The sequence below is a fragment of the Thunnus albacares genome, chromosome 6, assembly GCF_914725855.1.
Source record: "Thunnus albacares chromosome 6, fThuAlb1.1, whole genome shotgun sequence".
NCBI classification, from domain to species: Eukaryota; Metazoa; Chordata; class Actinopteri; order Scombriformes; family Scombridae; genus Thunnus; species Thunnus albacares.
This window is the reverse complement of record NC_058111.1, coordinates 8,212,420-8,234,156: the sequence shown is the minus strand read 5'-3', so window position 1 is coordinate 8,234,156 and position 21,737 is coordinate 8,212,420. Positions and strand designations below refer to the sequence as shown.

The 21,737-nt window shown below is 37.4% G+C and overlaps 1 protein-coding gene across 6 annotated transcripts in view; it reads right to left on the bottom strand.

The window, feature by feature from the left end:
• cntn5 (contactin 5) overlaps positions 1-21,737 on the bottom strand; it is a 108,638-nt gene that overhangs the window by 46,923 nt on the left and 39,978 nt on the right. For all 6 annotated transcript variants that reach the window (XM_044354354.1, XM_044354357.1, XM_044354355.1 and 3 more), the window contains exons 3-5: positions 16,280-16,489; positions 8,528-8,651; positions 8,240-8,415 (exon numbers count right to left, since the gene is read on the bottom strand). In XM_044354354.1, coding sequence (XP_044210289.1) covers positions 8,240-8,415; positions 8,528-8,651; positions 16,280-16,489 — 510 coding nt within the window. The remainder of the gene's footprint in view (positions 1-8,239; positions 8,416-8,527; positions 8,652-16,279; positions 16,490-21,737) is intronic.

Here is a 21,737-nt window from a genome sequence, read left to right as displayed (position 1 = left end):
GTAGAACAAAGCAGGTTGAATCTAGGATCCAAGAACTGCAGCCTTTTGGAACCTGATACTGTCAGTTTAATTTCTAGTTGATGCAACGCCAAAGAATGAAAATCAAGCGACAGGCTGCTGACCCATGGTGGGTCTCTGTGTCTCCGCCACTTTTGTTCCATCACTTTGAGGGCGAATGTTTACAATTACCCTGGAACTGTTGGATAATTATGCCTCAGAGTGACTTGTGAAACCTGCATTTCTGCTAAATTTCTGGCATATTCAAGAATGATCATGGTTCATGGCCTTCATCTGAAAATGTAGCAGTCAATTTGCAGAGTATTTCTCAAAACATCAGTGTGGTCTCTTGTCCCTTTTCTCCTTATTATAACACAACTACTACTTTTCATTTTACAAATGAAATGATCTACATACTGTAAACTGTGTTACTACTAATTAACAATTAATAATATATTTTGTAAAATGTTTAGCGTGATCCACACTGACACACTGAACCACCATGAGAAAGAAGATAGAAGAGAAATAGAGAGACTGACAATAAAAGGTTCATTTAAACCCTTTCAAAATTGGTGAGACAATGGTAAGACAAAATGGTGGGCAGGCTGACCATGTCCAAAAAGAACAGAGGAAGAATGAATATTATATGTGGTATGCTGCACTTTTTCAGTAGAATCAGCCCAAAAGAGCAGCCTCTCATACAACCTGGCTTTGCAAGTATGCAATCCACAACACAAATCAATCTAGCCATGCTGACCACTTCTTGTGCTTCAAAGAAGGTGCATCCATCACTGAATGGAGAGATTCTCAGTTCCTGACAACAATACACAAACCTTAAAATTCTGAAATGACTGTAGATACCTTCTTCTCTTGGCCCCCAATGCTATATTAACTGTTATTGATTGAACTTTTTCACCTTAAACTGATTTTATTCAATGTTCAGTCCCTCCATCCAAGCTGGAGACTGCTGGCTTGTCCATATTGTTCGACACTGACTTACCTTTTTTTTTAAAAAAAAAATCATAGTTGCCTTGGACTGCCTTCTTACTGAATCCAATCATCTTGGCCCATTTGCTATATGTGACTAGTGTTGATTATTTGTGCTAACAACCTGTCATCAGAGTATAGGGATGGGGTGCTACTGATTGTCACCATGTTCACCATTGATTCACCAGCAGCTGTCACCACCCTGTATTTTTTGACAACGTAGCTACCCTTTACCTCTTTTTTCTTTTTCATTCAAACATAAATCATGAGTTACTGCTGATCAGTGTCCTTTACTGTAGTTTTAATGGCCAGATAGGCACAAAATATATTTTCCTCCATTCATAAAGAAGGCAAGGACTAAAATGCATGAGTAGTATAATAACAAAAAAGACCTTGGGTAGAAACACTATAGCCTGTTGAACTTGCCAGCAACTAGATGTGAGTATAGGTGTTTATGTAGATACCCATTTCCCTTCAATTATTCAGCAAGTCTACATACTATGGAAATGAGTCTTAGACAACTTGCCTAATTTAAAAATTATTGAATGTAATTTTCATCATTGTGTATTTCCATTTTACTAGTGTATATAACCAACTGCTATAGCATGATAACTATTCAACCTAAAGTATATCCAGTTTAAGAGACCCATTCTTGTTGAAAACATCCAGTAACTGGGACGGTCTTTCCAGGGAAACATCCCCAGGCACATAGAAAAATATTACATTTTACATTTCAGGCAACAGCAACACTGACTGTGTGGAATAAATAAGTAATAGACAGCATGAGTGGTAATAGCCACCATGACTGAGAAAGAGAAATCGGTGAGACACCTAAGTGAACCTACAACACTGTCAAGTGCAGTGTACTGTGTAAGCACCACAGCAATAATCATTTAATGTGTAAATATTATATAAATTATTGAAGACCAACTGGGTGTTTCAGTCATTCAAGAATAAGACATCAATGTTAGAAGCACACATGTGTTATGGAACCAGGAGATGAAAATCAAATGAAACTCTGACCTATCATTTCCCTTTGAAAACTACAGTTATGTAAGTGAATCAATATTAATGACTTTTTAATAATGTAAAAACAGCATGGTCATTAAATCATCCTCAGAAATTATAAGTCAACATATGTCTGTATAAATGTTTAAAATCCAGAGATGCAGTGATGAAATTTGTAGCAAGCACAGGAGCAGGTGCTCAATGCAAATTACTTATTTCAAGATCAGTATGAATTCAATCAGTGCACATTAACTACTGATCATTTTAGATTTGTAGAACATTTCAGAGTGGGGTTGTGTGTGTCGGTCTTGAAATGCTCAAGTCAAAGCATCCTGTTAATTTCATTACTATTGTACAACTCAGAGTGGCTCGATACCTGAGCCTCAGCCAGACTCACGTCTGTAGAGAGAGAAGAACTCTTTGGGGAGAAAGATCAGAGGCCCCCTTTCTGCCTGCTGCCTTCAAAGTCACGGCTGAAAAACAGCCCAAGTGTGAGTTCAGCAGCTCAGAATTTCAAAACAAAGAGAGGAAAAGGCATCCTACTGAAACATCTTTGGAGCAGAGTACACGTCCAGTGGATACAATATAGAAAGCCTTGACTGAACCCTTCCTCATGCACTCTAGCTGGTCCAGTCTAACTCTCCTCTGATTCCCTGTGTGAAACAAGACTGTGTTCAGTTTGCCAGCTTGACATAACAACTCTCTGCATTAGAGGGTATAGATAGTGGATTGCTGTACAGGCACGTAATTTGAGCCTTTGCCCATCCTCGCAGAATTCATTCAGGCCAACCCAGCCCCAGTTAATTTAGCCCAGCCAGGCCTGAACAATTGACAAAATATTTCTAACATCATCCCGGTCTGAAGCAAAAATTTTGTTAAGCAGTTGTAAAATTGCCTCTTGACTCTTATAAATAATGACACACGCAGTTGTTGCCCATGCTTTCTCTTGGACAGAGACACCGGAAGAGGATTGATTTAAACAGATGGTCTTTATAGAGTTATTGGCAGAGAGAGAAGTTTTAATTGATCTACAGTTTTTCATGGTATTGTATAAGCTGTTTTCAATGTGTCAGTATCCAACATGCCTATTGATTTGTATTAGAAACGGTACAGAATATTAATTGTAATCGACAAGTTTGATGTGCATAGAAGCATAGAGGTTTCTGTGTCTGTTTTGCAACAGTCTGGTCTGGTGTGTGTGATCATACCTTGACAATAAGCAACATCACTCCAATTAGAGACTGCAGATGAACAGATACGCGCAGCCTCCAGAAGACCAGAGTAAAGGAAAGGCTGTCAGTATAGAAAGCTAGCTGTTGTGGATTACAGATCCTGGTAAGAATCAATTCTGTCTTGTGGACATTAATGCTATTATCAGAAAGAAGTATTTTTGTGTGTGAATACATGTCAGCTGGTTAAAGGACGTATATTAAAAGTGAAAAGACACAAAAATGTTTGTGTACCTTCATCAAATATAATGACCAAAATCTTTTGGACCATAAGTGCGCTGAGCTTTTTAGCTGTTCTGAGCAGGTAGGCAGTGATTAAGATTGAAGTACACCACCGGATTGGCAATGACACACCCACTACTGCTCCTCTCCTTCCACTGGGGAACAGTAGGCACAGAGCCAAAATCTTAAAAACTTCTCCAGTGACAAACTGGTATGACACTCTTAAACAATCATAAAGGCAAACCAGCCAACAAACGCTTAACAAATCACAACTAACATTGTGTTTTCATGTTTCCCTTACAGTACCTAACCATTCAGGTCAGGTAGCTAGCAGATCCAGCCTTTCCTGCAGTGTATAGTATAGACTCACCGTCAGGTCTGTTATTGAGTGTCTTCACTAACGTCAGTAGAAATTTAATTTTTATGAACTATAATATTTCAAGCCCAAATCTGACCTGAACTTGCAGCATGGATACAAAAATTGGAAATTGTGTTTGGACCACGTTGCAGGGGTTTAGCTTGCTGTATATAGTACAGCAGATACAGTTTGAGAATAATGTACCCTATCTAAAAAGGGAGTTGCAAGGAGCCTGCTGACTGTATGTAATGTCTCAATGTACATTGATTGTACAACACAAGTCAAAAAAGTTGGTAATTCAGTTTCAAGTCTTAACATCTAAAGGCATGTAATTACTTTGAAAAAAACATTTAGTTTAGAAGGAAAAGAACTTCTCACGTGTATCTGAACTACTTAAAGCCTTCAACAACTGTGTCAATGCATGAAAATGTGCAGTGCCAACATGAAAAGGGAAGAATAAGTTGAGCTCCATGCAGAGTGATAAATACCCACCATTTGTTATGGAGAGGGAAGGTTCTGCATTCAAATGTGTGCTGCAGGGCACCTCTCTTTGTTTCTGTGCCTACTCTTTTGAAGGGTCGCATTGTAAAGAAATGTAGACTGAGTATGAGACTATTACACATTGATGTTGCTGAATATTTGTACTGCATAAAGCTGAATACATAGAGTCACACAAATGTGCAACTGCATATGCTGGGTTGCCACAGATGACAAATTTGGTCATGGGGTGAGATGACTAGACAGGATTTCTGTACACATCTTAGAAAAGCTCAGAGGCAGCAACAACTACTGAGCTATATTACTGACTAACATGTGTCTGTCCTGTTTTAGATGGACATGTGTCAGAAATATGGGGTTATAAAAGGTTTCAAAAAGTGAACATGTCCATAATAAGGCAATTTGATTCCTTTGGTGCTCCATTAACATGCACCTGTTTTGGCAGTTAGTGGGGATATGGGGTGGGACTCCCGTGAGATTAGATGGAAGGACAAAATGGTGACGCCTGTGGAAGAGACTGCTGGGTTGATAGTGAAATATTTTATTGGGGCTTTTCTGTCAGAGGTGAATGGGCATCTGCCATATCAGATTTATTACCTGAGAGTGGATCTGAAAATTATTTTCAAAAATCAAATGTGGAGATGGAGGAGTTCAAATACCAAGTCTGGGCTAAATGCATCCAGAGGCAGAAGGCTTGTTGTTTATTTCAAAAAAGATTATAAAGTGAAAAATACGTTAAGTATAATTTATCTAAAAGTAAGAGATCACTGTGTGCACAGATAAGATGTGGTATATTGCCACTACATATTGAAACTGGAAAATAGAGAACTGTGGTTGAAGATGAAACAATCAGTGAATATTGTGAACTAAATGAGGTGCAAAACGAAATTCATTTCACTCTCTACTGTCCCTCACATCATGATTTGCAACAAATATTATTTTGAAAAGTTCATGTTCCAGGTTTAGATTTGACTATAATTGAGGATGGAGCTTTAATAGAATACCTTTTGTACCTAATGTTTTTGCATTTTCTGAATATATTTCAAAAGTGTGGGATAGGATAAAAGATAAAATCATCATACTTGACTTTATATGGATAAAAGACTATTTATTTATGAACTGCATCAGATATATAATGTTCAGTATTAATGGTTGCATATGTAGATTTTGTATTGTTTGGGATGTTTGTTTAAATGTGTATATTATTTGTTTGTGCTTGTGGTGCTGTGTGTATATATTTGTTTAATTTGGATATCTCCTGGGACTTTATGTGTAAATTGTCCATATTCAGATGTTAATTTGTTGTGTTTTTAGATGTTGGTGGGTTAACATGCTGTAACATTTGGTTTGTTGTTGATAAACGTGTCTGAATAATTTTATGAGGGCCATTTATATGGCCCAAAAATTAATTCTCTCTGAGTGACTTTTCAGATCTCACCACAACAACAGTTGGTGAGATGTGGAATGTCCTGCCAGTGTTGCCAGATTGCATTGGGCTCCTTTTTATTTAATTGGGCGGGCTGTGATGATTTCGGATACTTTTTGTACTGTTTGGGCGGTTTCCACAAACGCAAATTACACACAATAATTTATTTCCTGTCTGCATATACAGATTTGTTTGTATTAAAAAAAAAGGTGTACATGCAGACTGGAAATAAATTCTTGTTTGTAAAAATTCCAATAAACTGGCCCCTCTTCTCATCTGAGTTCAGAAGTCTCATTCATTTCAGAGTTATCATAATAAGTTTCCAACTTATAAATAGCATTCACGTAAACGTCCAACTCATAATTACAACTGGGAAAAACATTTTTTTCTGAAAGCACCAATGTATTCAACCTCACATTTAATAATACGGGAGTGCCTGAAAACCAAACAAATATGGACGCCTCACAACAGCCACACACCAACGTTCAATGTAATTAAACCCAAATTTAACTGCTATGCTGTTATATTGTCAATGCGCAGTATTTTAATCCTAACACGACCAACTCTCTAATCATACATCTTGATGACATGAACGCTCGCAAATCATTAACTGAAAAAATATATATAAACAAAAAAATGCGGAATCAGTTCAACATGCAATGACTGATGATCATCAAAACAAATGTCATTTCAGTTTATTAAAACTATGTTGACAAGTTAACACTTTTTTTATTTTTATTCTGTCATAGACAGATATCACATATATCAAATATTCTGTGATAAAACATATCTGTTCATATGAGTGAAACCTTTTATCTTTTAATATAACATTATCTAAAATCTACAGAAGAGCAGTGATACCTTTCACAGTACTTCCTGTCATGCCCCCAAATAAATGACCTGTTGTTGGAACTAAAAAATCTGAAGCTGAAGTGTGGCTTGTTTTAACAAAAAGTCAGTCTATTTTAATCAATACAATGGTCTACACTCACCTTTTAGACCTAAAAGTCATAACAACAGTAATTATGTTTTGGGCTCTGAGTGCTGCAAAAACATAGGTGGACAACCTTTCCTGAACACATCCTGTGTGGACACAGATGGAGGACTGAAGCTACTTGTCTGGTAATGTGCTGTTTTTGCTAATATGGTCATCAGCCTCAATAGATAGAGAAGTTAAAGTTACCCACAGAAACACAAACGTGATTGAATAAAATGAACAATGAAGAAGGTGCACTGCAAAAAACACATTGGTCCCTTTAAACAAAAATGCTGGTAAAATATTACAGAAAGAAAAACTTCCATAATGCCACAATGGATCTGATAGATAATAAAGTGTCAAGAAAATGTACAGTACCTGTGCAAAACTAAAAAAAAAGCTGCTCATGTCTCAGCTTAAAGCTTAGACTAGTAAATGAGCGCCTACATGGTACATTGCTCATTTTTAGGCAAGTTTGATTTTTCAGAAAAATAAAAACAAAACTTTTTTCTTTTCACATACTGATTTGACCACCAAGTGGGGAGATGAGTAGGAAGAGATCTGGACAGTTTAGAGGACAGATGAGGTTACATGCTGAGGAGCAGCTTCTGTCATTCACAAACTAGCAACACTTTTTTGATGTATGTGTCTTTGCTTTACCATCTGGGTATTTCAGCTTGCCAATGCAGTGAGGCTTATATCTAAATTAGGACAGAACTACTCCTTTTTGTTCACTTTTTTTTATTACTTTGATATATATATAAAACTATATGAATGAAAACAAACTAGACTAAAAATAAATTTTTGGTTCTGGACCTGAAGAAAATAGTGCTTTTATAGAACAGAACTCCATTCCTTTTTTCTGTCTACATAGTTTCAGCCTAATCTAGCCATTTGTTTCCTCAGTAATTCCTGTAACAACTGTAAGTCCCCATAACAACACATGAGACCATGTACTATACTTTCTAGTAACAGCTCAGTGACTGAGAACGGTACACTCCCTGTAGACATGCCAATAAGGCTATTATGGTCATTGCTCCTGAGGAAACTGTCGAGAAAACCAACAATGTATTTTCCTCCCAGCATAGTGCCCCAGGTCTCTCCGTGTATGCTGCCTTAGCCTGTGATGATGTTTTGGAGGTAGGCCAGGGGATTACTGGGGGAAGAAATGTGCTTTTTCCTCTCATTTACCATTGAGACATGGCATTTGAGGGCACATACCCTGTTAGCAGTGCAACTCAATAATATCAGATGGAGCCAGTAGGAACCAGCAACACACAGCAACAAAACCTTTAGACAGACTAGTGCTTATTTTCCCCTGGACCCCTTTGACTCAGAGAGACAAAGAGCTTGGAGATAATTATATGCTTCATATGACAGCCATATTCTTCATCCCCCCCTCTCGGTCTTACAGACTGAAATGTACATTTTCCAACATAGATATAAGGAGCTCCATGCTACTGTAGAGAGTATGTCATACTATCAGCAGCACAGAACTGTAAACACAGCTTAATGAAAAAATAAAAAAGGCTACTTACATGCAAACTGCAAATAACCATCCCGACTTAGGACAGTCCCAAAGTTGTTCTCTGCTTTACACTGGTACTTCCCAAAGTCAGTGATCTCACTTGCATTGGTAATAATTAAGTTTCCATCAATGAAGCTGTAGCGGTAATCTGCGTCTGCATCTACTTCTGTCCCATTGATGTACCAACTGAAAAAACACAAAATAGAGAAGGAGATTTTAATATATTTGTGATGAAAGACAAGCTAATGAGCTGTGAAAATAGGATTGCAATTAGGAGACAGACAAATATATGTCACACCTGTATGTGGGTGTTGGATTCCCCCGTGCTTCACAGTGCATCACCACTTTCTTTTCATCAGAATCCAAAGGAAAAATAACATCATCTGGCTCCTGGATAAAAACAGGCCCAAACTCTTCACTTTCTATGGGGAAGGAAGAGATAAAGACAAGGATCATTGCAATTATCATAACAGGAGTGCACATCGGTTTTAGCATCCAATTACTTTTCCAATTGTTCCCCCAGTTTGGTTAGTATAAGTACATATTTCCTACCAACCTCCATTATAGCAAACAGGAGAAAAAGAAGAAGGACAGACCCATAGTGCGATGGAATTATAAACAACAAAATAAGACTGTAACAATAACTAGCTGGACATTCGGCAGACAGCTGATGTTTTAGAAATGTCACACCCTTAAGCTCAACCTTTAAGTCAAGTCAAGTCAATTTTATTCATACAGCGCCAAATCACAACAAAAGTTATCTCGGGGCACTATTCACACACACAGCAAGTCTAGACCGTAGTCTCTAATTTACAGAGACCCAACAATCCCCCATGAGCCCTGGACTTGGCAACAGCGACAAGGAAAAACTCCCCTTTAACGGGAAGAAACCTCGAGCAGAACCGGGCTCTAGCTGGGCGGCCATCTGCCTTGACCGGTTGGGTTGAGAGAGAGAGAGAGAGAGAGAGAGAGAGAGAGAGAGAGAGGGAGGGGGAGAGAGGAGAGAGAGACACAGAGAAGCACAGCAACAACAATAATAACAATAACAACAAGAATAATAATAGAGATATGACTAATAATAATAGTGGTAACAGTGGGCAAATATGACTAATAATAATAGTTTAAGCTACCATCCAATTACTTTCATGTCTTTTGGAACCAGTGTTGTTTGCAAAGAGGGCCAAGTGGTGACCAACAGTGCTGCCGACATGGGTCTTAACACATCAAAGTACATTTTTTTCTTGGCCAGGTTTTGGGAGTTCAAACATCTGTAGTCTCTGCGGCCAGTTTCCTGCTATGATTCCCACTTGCACATTAAAGCGATAACATATGTTCAAACAATGGTATCCGGTGGATGAGTGATAACATTAGTAAGACACTGTTAGTACATTTGTACCAACATACTATTTATTATCTCTTCTCACTGATCTTCCAGGCTTTTACAGAATAATTTGACCACCCTACCGCTGAGTAAAAAATAGACAATGTTCCATTTATCAGGGTGGAGATGTTGCAACAACACAATCTTTCCTTTTTCTGTCAGTCCTCCAACATTGTTTACTGTCCTCCTAATAGCCTGTGCCAGGGACTTTACTTTTTTTATAACAAGCTCTACAAGCAAAATTACAAGAAATAAAACAAGCCCACGGTGGAAGTGTTATCCAAAAAAAAAAAAAAAAAAAAAAAAGGCCCCAGCTGGGATTTAGACATTGTTAAATTCTGGGCAACAAATACTGCAAGTAGCTCTTATCTTTGGGTATTAATATGGTATTACTTAATCACTATATACAAATGCATGTAATAAAATAGATAAAATATTGCTTTTACATGAGAGCACAAGCTTAGTTCAAATATAATGTCAGAAAAGAATAGTTTTTTTGTGCTTTTCTTCTTACCCTTCATGTTATGGTTGACTGCATCATCTTGCTCTTCACGTCTAATTCAATACTGCTGATGTATCAATATTTAATTTCTATCTATAAGGTTTATATTAAATACTGCCTTTTGACTACATAAGGATTAAATCACTGTACTTAACACCGCTCTTACATTCCTCATATAATATGCCTTTACTTTTTAGTATCTTTCATTATTTTCCACTCTAACCCCAATAAACTATAAATACAACACAAGGGGCCCTATTTTCGTGGCAGCACAGTGACCAGAGCGAGCAGCACTATCCGAGTTTGGTATTTTCCTGACCTTGAAATTCACTTTGCCCGTCTGTGTGGTATTTTGGTGCTGAGCACAGGGTGCACAGCTGACAGGAGAGGTACCAACAGGTGGGAGGTTCATTCAAATGAGGCAGCTGAAGAAGAGTTGTTATTTTGTTGGAAATTGGGTCTTAGACACTGTGCTAAGAATAGAACTACATCTGTTTACGGTGCAATATCAATCTGCTGCCACTTTGGTGGTTTTATCAACAAGAAAAAAGTAAAAACTTGTAGCATATGTGCAGCAATAACGGATTAATTATGTGTAGAAATGTCATTAAATAAGTCAGCATTGATCTATAAATGAATAGAGGTGATTCTCTGTTGTCTACAGCTGCATAATACTGTATGAAAACAGTTTAGTTTCAGCTCATGAAATCCTTTCAGCCATATGAAGGCAGCAGGACGGCTTTGTAGATAAATGTGCAACCTCTGATTTCAAAAGTGCCGTGCAAGAGCGCAGTGCCATTACACATGGACGTCCACTGTGTTTACCATGATTAAATCATGTGCAAATGACATCAGGCTTTAACAAAATAGCAACATGCATTTCTGAACACATCATATCTTTCTGGTTATAACTTGGTATTCTGCCTGTTTAAGTGGGAGACATCGGATTACAGGGGTTCACCACATTTTTTCATTATTCATTTCTATTGTCATTATACTAAAGAACTATCAAAAACCTGCATTATCTGCCTCTGGCTGCAGATTTGTGGTGCTGCGCGTTCATATCGCAAAACTCTGCGCCTTCCAGACAACAATATGACTTCATGAAGAAGCATCTTTCCATTTGTTGAGCTATTGTTGTTATGCTTCACCATGATTAGCAGGTCACAGCAGGTATGTTAACATGCTTTAATGTGCTGCAGCTGAGTAGCTAATAAGATATCCAGCCTGCTAAGTGAGGTTATTGCTGCACTTTTCCTCAGGGAATGTTTAGCGGTGGCACACTCAACAAGCTAAGATGCAGAACAACATGTGTGTTCTTGTTTGTAAGTTAGATAAGAGGGAGACTTTAGCAGTAAAGCTGATGTGGGTTGTTGTTCAGAGTCAACTAGCCAGCCGCTATTAGGCTCAGTGTTGACCTCCTGCAAGATTTGATTTGCTGTATCGAAAATAAGGACTTGAAAGAATTTAAAATCTAAATTTCTCCCTTTAGGTTTCTGATTTTTTCTCAAAAGAAAACAAAGGACAATTGATTTACAGAGAAAATGTGTATGCTGTAAAAGACAAAAAGGCAATTTAATTTCAGTTGGACTTTAAATAAAATCATCAGGACAAAAATAAAATGAAAAAACATTACAGTTGAGATTAGATAAGCAAGTAGGCTGAAGGCATTATTAAACCAAATACATAACTTCAAATTAAATCTAAAGATAAATGACATTTCTTTATTGCCTAGCAACAATGTCTAAAAGCTGCTGAAAGTATGTCAACAGAGTGTTACAGAACGTTGCAACAAAAAAAGTACTAAACATTAGGATGTTATGACATTTAGTGTTAGTGTAGTCAATTAAAAAGTCAATTAAAAGCTTGAATTATCAATGTTTTTACAATGTAAAATTTGTGAAATGTTATTTAATACTTAATAAAAAAGTATGACTACACCTAAGCCAAACTGTTTCTTGATCTAAGGTGCTACTGTTGGCAATTTAAAGCGGCTCTCATTTAAATTTGATCTCTTCTCAGCACAAATCCAGCAACATATTGATGTGCTCACTGGTCTGGTGTTTTCTGCTTGACTGTCCCTGCTGCAATTCTCCTCTGTTCCTTCTGAGTACTCTACTCTTTGATCTAGCCTTCTGTTAACACAGAAGTTATGCACTTAGATGGGTTCCTAAGTATACTGCGTCTTCGAATTTCAGATTTTATAACAGACAGCGGAACCCTATGTTCTTCTTCTTCAGAAGGTTTCTTTATGAGATCATGAATTTATGAAGAATGTAAGCCCACTATACAGATAGTTAGTGTTTTGCTCTTTGTGTTAACGTGTGACTGCACAATACAGGGGCTGACTTTCTTACTGTATATAGATATTCATGTTGTCTGTTTAAACACACAGCGTTATATTGAACATTTAGGTTTGGCTGGCGTTGCATTTGCTCTGATACATACGTAAAGAACACAACAATGCAAGTCACCAATCTTGAGTATTTCTCACTATTTAAGAATGATTTGATGACAAAAAAAGAATCACGGCTTTCTTCTCTCACTTATGTTTAAATAAATAAAGACCAGACTTAAGGCATAAAACCAGCACAGCATCATCAGGCTCTTTGACTGATGACATCTGTAAGTTGTAGCCTACAGGAGATCATTAACTGCAAAATGTGACAACTTTATATGATGGCATTATGTTTTCCAAACTGTCCAATTACTTTTCTTTTTGTCTCCTAATACTAGGGGAGGGTGTATAAAGAGGGCTACAGTTCCTACACTGTTCATCTTATGTAGACTGTGGCAGTTCTGTACTGGGGCTGGGTCTTTGCCATATAAAAACTTTTCATTGAGTGTCCTTAAATAAGTGAATTGTAATAGCTAGTAAGTGTTGGCCAGTATGTGTGGTCAAACACGATATAGCAGCCTTGCCCAGTAAAGTGAAGTTGGCATTCTTTGATTATAAAATAGTAAGTATCAGTCAGTTGTGGTCACTGTCAAGTCACTGTGAAACTGTGTGTGGCCAAGTTGCTTGAGAAGAAAGTCGAGCTCTACAGTAAAGTTATGCTGTGCCCTCATAACTAAGCATAGAACACAATCCAAATGAAACAACCAGGACAGTTGACTTATTTTTCAGTGTTGTAATGATATCAGTTAGAGATGGAGTTCTGTCAACAAAACAAAATGACCATCGCAGCAACAAATGCTGTGGAACCTTATATGACATGTATAATTTATCTCCATGAAAGAAAGGAGAAGGGACTTTGACATCAAATAATGTGGGTAAAATACACTGTGTGTCTGTCTGCCCCCTTTGTCCCTTTAAATGTCTCTCAGTGGATGCCTGTGTGTATTTATATCCTCAGCAGGAACACAGAAGGATATGTAGCTTGTGTTATGTTATGTAGCCTACTGTAGGTTGTTTGTCTGAACACTGAGGCTAGTGCCCTATAGCTAAGAGTCGCACTGACAGAGTCTGCAGGGCTTTGAATAATTCTGAATGTCTCTGGTGTTATTTATGATCATTTATTGGTTGTTCAGTCACCTGCTGATGGTGTGTGATTTATGAATGAGCCTGTGCCCAAGGTCCTGAAAGTCCCTTGTGAGAATTTCTTCTTTCTTCTTTTGTTTTTAAGATGTGCTGTATAATAAGCGATAAAATGAGGAGTAAGGTTACTGCGGATCGTGTAGATTGTGTAAATCATGTATTTGACACATACATGCATCTATCATATGTGCATTGTTTCTTTTTGATGTGGAAATAAATGGTTTGTCTAAGTTTACTAATCAAATGTTATGCAGTTTGTTGTTTTACACCACAACAGAACATGACTACAGATTTGAGGGTGCTGTTGTTGGTAAAATGACACTTGTGTTTGTTATCCATACACATAGTGAAATGTGCCAAAAAATGGGTGAGCATCCCAATGGAAGTCCAGTATTAATATTAAATGATGTTTTGACCTATCATAAGGGCCTGCAGCGAGTATCAGGCTGTGTCATCATGAGTCTACTGAGACTTCTTCCACTATCCTACCTTTTACTTTATTTCTGTAGATGACTTGTATGAATCGGCTTCCGAACCTCTCCACTGCTGAAACGAGCACTTGTAGTTTCAGAGTTCATTTAAATGGACCCTCTAAAAGAACAGCTGGCCCCTGTGATTTACATGGGCAAGAACTCCCACTGAATGTGGATGTAAACACCTTCAAATGAAAGCTGAATGTAATCACTCTAACCCTATAGTTATTTTTTTCATTTCGACTACAGTGCACTGAAGCAAAAGAAAAAAAATAAGTGAGATCGAGTGTCATGTTTCCTGACTGCAACAGTTGAATCTCATCATGGAAAAATATGCTTTGTGCTTCAGCTCAAGGGTGAAACCAAAACATTGGTTAGGTTGACTTCAAACTATTTAATAAATGGACAATTGATGCATAATCGTCTTATTTACATTGTAAAGCTACAATGGTTTAAGCACGACAATCGCAAAGGCCAAAGAAAATTGACTCCACAAAGTTGTTTCATATTTTCTTTTTGGGTACACCTTGTTGTCCATCACTGCTTAATTACTGGTTTCATTTTTTGTGAGCATTGAAAACATTAGAGTCGGATTGCTAAAAAGCCAGATTTCAGTGCTTAAGGACATATGCTCTGTGTGTGTGTGTACAAAACACAAACACAGAAGTTGTTTAAATCACTCAACTTCAAGTGCCATGGCCATCTCTCGTCACAGAGCCAAAAAGCAATATCCCCTTTAAGCCATCACAGGTGCATTACTTTTTGGCATCCATTTCATTCACTGAACATCAATCCAGTGCAATGGTGTAATGCTCTTGTCACCGCTGACAATGGAGAGGCATTACTCTCACCTTGGTTATAGAGATGTAAGTCATTTTATGGCTACATAGTGATAATGCTGCCAGAAAGTAAAAAAGACAGAAAGATAGGCAGAGAGGCACCAGAAATGAAGAAAAAAGACTGAAAAGATGGCAGGAAAAAGCTGAGAGGCATAATGAAAAATAAAAAGAAAGGAGTTTATTGTTAATGCCATCCCCATCCCAGACGTTCTATCTGCCTTTAATGTGACTCATTTCATTTTTCCCAATGTGTACTATCCTGTTTGCCAATTCAGCAGCTACAGCTAGATTTCCATTAATTAAGCGCTCAAGATGCAATAAGCATGATGTGATTAATCATATATTAAAGCCTCAATGTGTCATTATATCCTCTAGAATTATTCATACTCTAAGTCAGGGCAGCAAGTGACCCATGTAGATATATGACAGTGTGTTTCCATGCTGTGTTTGGAGCATTAAATCTTCCCTTTTGACAAAGATATCCATCATATCTATACCTGCTATACTGACAGGAACACAAGGAGAGCTGGATATTGCCATGATCCCACTTCAATTTCACAAAGGGCATGACCCTGGTCACTACAGCCCATGCACAGTGATGATGGATAGTTGAGTTTCAATTCCAGACCGAATCTAAACAGGCAGTAAGCCTGCACACATAAAGTGAGACCAGAGATGGCAGACTGTTGGCAGAGTGCAGAGATACTGAAGCAGAGTGCATTCACACCAATTATGCTTTGAGAGGTTTATTCAAACTCTGGAGTGTCCACCTTTTACTTTGTTTTTGTTTTTTTATTGGTAAGTGAGAAGAATACCAAGCGTTTACATTAAGAATGCCTGAAAATTCAGAGCTCAGTCTTGCATGACGTGACAACAAGGCAGTTGGTCAGAACTGAAAATGTAATTCAGGACTAATAAAAGGGAATGACCCAAAAATGCAAATTTATCTTGATAGAGGGAAGCAGATGCTGACATTTGACAGCAATTACTCCTAACAAAATAACAGCAAACCACTCTTAACAGGTAATCATATTCAGCTTTCTCTTCCTGTTTTCTTAAATAATGAACACCGCAGCATACAAAGTATACACAAGTGTTCATTATCCTTGGCTAAAGTTGTGGATGATGCCTACGCAGGAAGACATGTTTGTACCATTTTTGAGCAATTTGTTAGGTTATGTTACTTTTATGTAAAAAGGTACAATGTGTTTATATTTGTTTTGTATGTGAACTTGAAGAAACCAAAAGCAACACTTTTCAATTTTGGTTCAGGCAAGAGCGAACAAACTGTAGCTTTGACCGCATCATTAGTTTTACCTTCACTCCTGTAGTCCTCCTGAGAGCTGAGCAGACTCAGGGCTGACAGGGGGTGACTTGAGAAAGCAGGCCAGTCAGGAGTCACCAGTCCACCACTGTGGTGTTGTCGAGGTCTGCTGCGTGAGTTGAGCAGTGACGAAGAGCTGTCTGGTTTCATTCGTAACACTGCTGCATATGATATAGGCCGTGCTGCAACAGCTCTTGCAAAGTCTGGAAAAAGAGGCGAAACAATGAGGAGTTATATCGTATATAGGCATGACTATGGTTTTAAGTAAAATTGGTCATAAGTACTCAAATGACAAATTTGGCCCAAAGAATTGTGTTTCAGTTAATGTTTGGAAATGTGTATTACACTATAAAGTGATGCATGCAAAATCAATGTGTTATCCGAGCACTTAGGTCAGTGACCAAATGGGGAGACAGAATTATAAAAATGCTAACTTGATGGTTTAAGAGTGTAGCTTGCTTGCTACTTGTTTGACTATAGGCTGCATTCAGATCTCTGTAATATATATAGCACTACTCTCTGTACTATCCTCTGTAAACCTGATGAGATCGAGTCAGTTTCTCATGCTGTGAGGAATAATTTACAGCAAAAAATGGTGTTCTACAGCAAAGGCAAGCGACAGCAGGATAAGGAGGTATTACAGTTCAGAGACAGTTCTGAGTGAAATAGGAGGAAAAATAATGTATTTTCCAAAGTCTGCAGAAAATACATGCACTGTTGAAAAATATGGGCATAGTATTTGTGATGTAATACATTTTTGAATTTTTTTTTTTTTAAATAGTTTGAGAAAAATCCATGTTTAGGCAACAAGGTGTTGGTTTGGAGATTTGAAGCCTGTGTGTCCCTAAATGTATTCCTCTGTAAGACCTGAAATCTACTTAATGGAACATTAATACCCCAAATCACCACCAAGACACCTGTTAAACACATATGAAGTTACCAATAAAGACCATCATTTCTTTTGTAAAAAAAAAACACCCTATATTACTAGAAAGGGTATGTCCCCTTTGGCTTCCATATACTCAGTCTTTTTCCTGGAGCATCTAGCATCTAGTGGCCATTAGAGTAATGTGTAAAGGCACTTCTGATGTCATAGGTGAAAACATGAATTTCTTCCAAGGTACCACAGATACGCTGTATAATCAGGAAATAACTATCATCGAGGTCTGAAATGGAATAAAATGGTAAGTGTGACAGAGCAGGAGAGAAATAGCATCCTTTAAAGTCCACAGAGGTTCAGAATATCCTCTCTGAAACATCAACTACAGTTGAGGCTGTCACTAGTCATTGCTGTCACTGCAGTCTCCTACAACTTCTACTAGTCTTCTACTCCACGTTAAGTAGGGCAATGTGCCAATATCTTGTCTTTTATGATACTATAAATATAACAACTCAAGATTACACAAACAATTAAGTCTCCCATGACAGCTAATCATCACTACATTTTATTCCAAAGCAACAGTATAATACTTCTAAAACAAGTAGATGAAATTACGGATGATATGGAAGTGTTGCTGTATGTATATAATGCTTAAAGAAAAATGCAAAAAAAAAGAAGCTTGAAGCTCATCAAGAGTCTAATCATAGTTCTGGAGAGGGGGTTGGGGAGTGTTTTGCACTACATGATAAAGTGCTATGAAAGAAATGAACAAAAATGAGAAATAATTATGTGCCCTTGGGGACTTGTCAACTGCAAAAAAACTGTTATCTATAAATGGAGAGCGGGAAATTACTGTATTACATATTCTGAGGAGAAGCAGGATATGGAACTCCATTTGAAATTAAAGGTATTGTGAGTTTGAAAATTGATAAGCAAAGCAATTAGTACTTGGTTGGTAGTCAGTTAAATCATTTATCTTGCTGAGAATCAGCTCAATTGAGGTATACACCACATTCCCACTGCTGTTGTCCACAGTTCACTAAACAAATGCAGAACCTTCCACTGTTTCAGAAAAAATGCCTTTTACTACAGGGAGAGTTAAAAACCACATTAATTTCAACTACTAAGACAAAACACGATACAGTGTCTAAAAATAAGGCATTTATTTCTTTAACCCGATTTGTTGAAAGCTACTTTGATGATATTTTCATAAAATGTGGATATAGTAGCGCATATTTTGATGTTTAACATGCATTTAACATACCATACAAATTATCTCTAGAACAATGGTTTTGCTGAACATTTGGTTTCCTAACATCTAATTAGTCTCAGAAAAATGCCCCTGTACTGACATTTCTATAAAGCCATGTTTTTTGAAAGAGTGTTTTTACTTACTGTACCAGCAATTACTGAGTTTAAAGCCTCTTCGTGCTAACTATTGTTCTCAGTTTGGCTCTGTTTTAATGATTTGTCAGCATGTACTTTTTACATTGCATAGGCTGTTTTGTAACTTTTTTTTTGCTTGGTTCTAATCTTTTAGCTATGAACTTTTTAAATTAAAAATATTTGCATATTCATAGATTTTGGATTTTTCCAATGAGGGGAGTAAATGTCATTTTAAGGATTTCTAAGGAAGTAATTGTTTTGAGGGAAAACAATATCAGACACAAATTGTTGAGTATTTTTATGTCTTGAGCATGTCTGGAAGGGACGTTGATGTTGTTGATATACTCAGATTCTGCTTATGAAATATGAAATGGTTAATCATGGCAAATTAATGCTTAACTGTTGCTGTTTTTCTTAGACCAAACCTTTCCAGAGCTGCCTTGCACATCTGGATTATGAGATTAGCACATTAAATCCAACTAATCTTCCTGTTTCTCACATTCATAAAATACTTTTAAATGAAGGCAGTGTCCAGAAAAGACTCTACAGCTGTTTTATTTGACTGGGACCAAGATGTCAGCAACAGACTGGACTGTCAGTTCATACATGTACAGTATATACATGACTTAACACAGCCCAGCGTCTCTGACTGAAAGCTGTAGTGATGTGACAGTTGCAGTGAGGTTGAGAAGAGCAGTGAGTCATGACAATAAGACGGCTTGTTGAAAAATAACTTGATCCTGTTAAAAAAAGACAGCTGCATTGACTTCATTTAGCCAAGGTTCAGAATACCACCAGGACAAAAGGCTCATTTCTCTCGCTACATGGGAGATGTAATGTTGTAATGTTTATGTCAGTGCAAGATGACATGCTTCTGTCACGCCTCTGTCATCAGACTTAATTTGTAATTGATAGTAATAATTATCTTATTGTAGATGTCATACAGTGACATATGCAAACCAAAGATTGAGATGTATCAAGACATATCAGAAACATGTTGTCATTGTACCCTGAATCAAAATCAAATTGTGGGATAATAATGAGCTTCTCAAACCTAAAATAGCCTCTCCCTGCAGATTTAGACCAACCCAAAGCCATAAAAATAAACAATATGTTTATCACTATGCATATGTGACATACTGTTATAGACAACAAAACATTTAGGCATAGTGATCAAACTGCTTAAACCATGCTATAACGCTCTTTAATATTGGCATGTCTGTGTAGTTAAGTTGTCACAATTCTGATATATTCAGTTTAGCTTGCCATAGTGTCAAACATCAATCAATCAATCAATCAATTTTTATTTATATAGCGCCAAATCACAACAAAAGTCATCTCAGGGCATTTTTCACATAGAGCAGGTCAAGACCGTACTCTTTACGTGTTGGTTTAACTCAATAGCCATTTTGGAGGTTGTATTTTTGGAGGTTGTAGTTTGTCCATCCATCCATCCAATTTCTGTACCTAGAGGGTCACTGAAATGTGAGATCCATTAAAGTAAATCCACATACTTAAAATCTAATGTACGTATGATAATAAGGACAAAGTAACAGGAACGTTTGGTTTTTTGTTCTTTGTCCAAGCATAAAATGGCTGTTATCTCTTTTCGTGATAAAGGTTGTCTCTGATGTCAGCTGGCCAGTGGGTTCAAACCCAGAACCTTCTTTCTGTGAGGCCACAGTGCTAACCACTGCACCACCCCAGTTGTAGTTTGAGGCATTGCTTAACTGTACTGCATAATACTCAACGGTATTTCTTATACTCTCTCCATCCCCTATCAATGTCAGTGAAGGTAAAATGTGTTGTATTGGATTGTACCTGATGTAAGTAGGTCTCTCTACACTTATAAACTGCCAACTCAGTAACAAATCTTGGCTGCAAGGTTGACTCCAACTACAGAAACTGGTAACTGGGGATAGTTGGATAGATTTTCTGACATTTCTCATTCAGTTGTTTACTCATAAAATAATGGGGGAAAGAAATGACAATGTGTGCATGCATATGTGTCTTACACATTGTTTTGTCAATGAAAGCACTCAAAAGTAAAAACATTTAAATGCGAACCCAATTCATGGAGAAATCTTGAAAACACACATAGATCTCTAAGTAACAATGGCCTGTTATTTTGCTTTGTGCAATATGAGAATTAGCAAAATTATTGCATTGTTTGGCTCTTGTTATTGTATGTTTATTTGCATATATATCAATACACATCCTTATATCTTTTATGGTTTATACATAGTTTCAAGGGTATTCTGTCTTTACATGTTTGCATCATGATCTGTGTGTTTCATGTTCTGTGTGGAAAACAACATTACAGGCTAGGGCTAAATCCTGACAAATACAGCATGCTAAAAAAAAAGAGTCTCTTTTGTTTGTTTGACTACTGAAGCCGACAGGCACATGCTCTTGTCAGCTGTCACCTTCATCTGATAAAAGCAATGACCCTTGCAGATCCCACTGATCCCTATCTTTCAGAGGGTGCAAAATCAAAAACACTCATTGTTGTTGAAAGGGCTGCACCTGCTGCATTTTAGGGAACTCTAAAGCAACGCCATCGGTGATCGTTTCAGGTCTTAACACCATCTTCATGATAACATCACCAAAGGAGACAAAGGCCATTTTATGCTTGGACAAAGAACAAAAAGCCAAACGTTCCTGTTACCTTGTCCTTATTATCATATGTATGTTAGACTTTGAGTCTGTGGATTTACTTTAATGGATCTTACATTTCAGTATATTATATAAATTCAACTTTAGATAAACAAGAGTAAGAGTCACGAGGCAAGGGACTTAACATGTAAACGCACCGACAACATAGGTTAAGGTGAAGCTAAGAGAAGATGACATGTTTTAGTGGAAGAGAGGGGAGACCTGGGGAAACTTAAGACTGGGGAAACATACTAGAAAAACTAGAAATACTCTGCTTGTACTAGATCTACTTGTATTAAGCCATTGTGTTGGCACAGCACAATGTGTGAGTCTTGGACTTGTCTGCATCCACTGGACAGTGGTGTGAAAAATTAATTAGAATAACATACAGTAAGTAGGTGAGACGTTCAAGGGGGCTCAAGTATACGGACATGATTAGCCATAGCCTGTAAGATTAATGAAGACCTTCACAGGGAGATTATATTGACTGAAGCTGATTATGCTTGAGACCATTTATTCAGTGGAATATC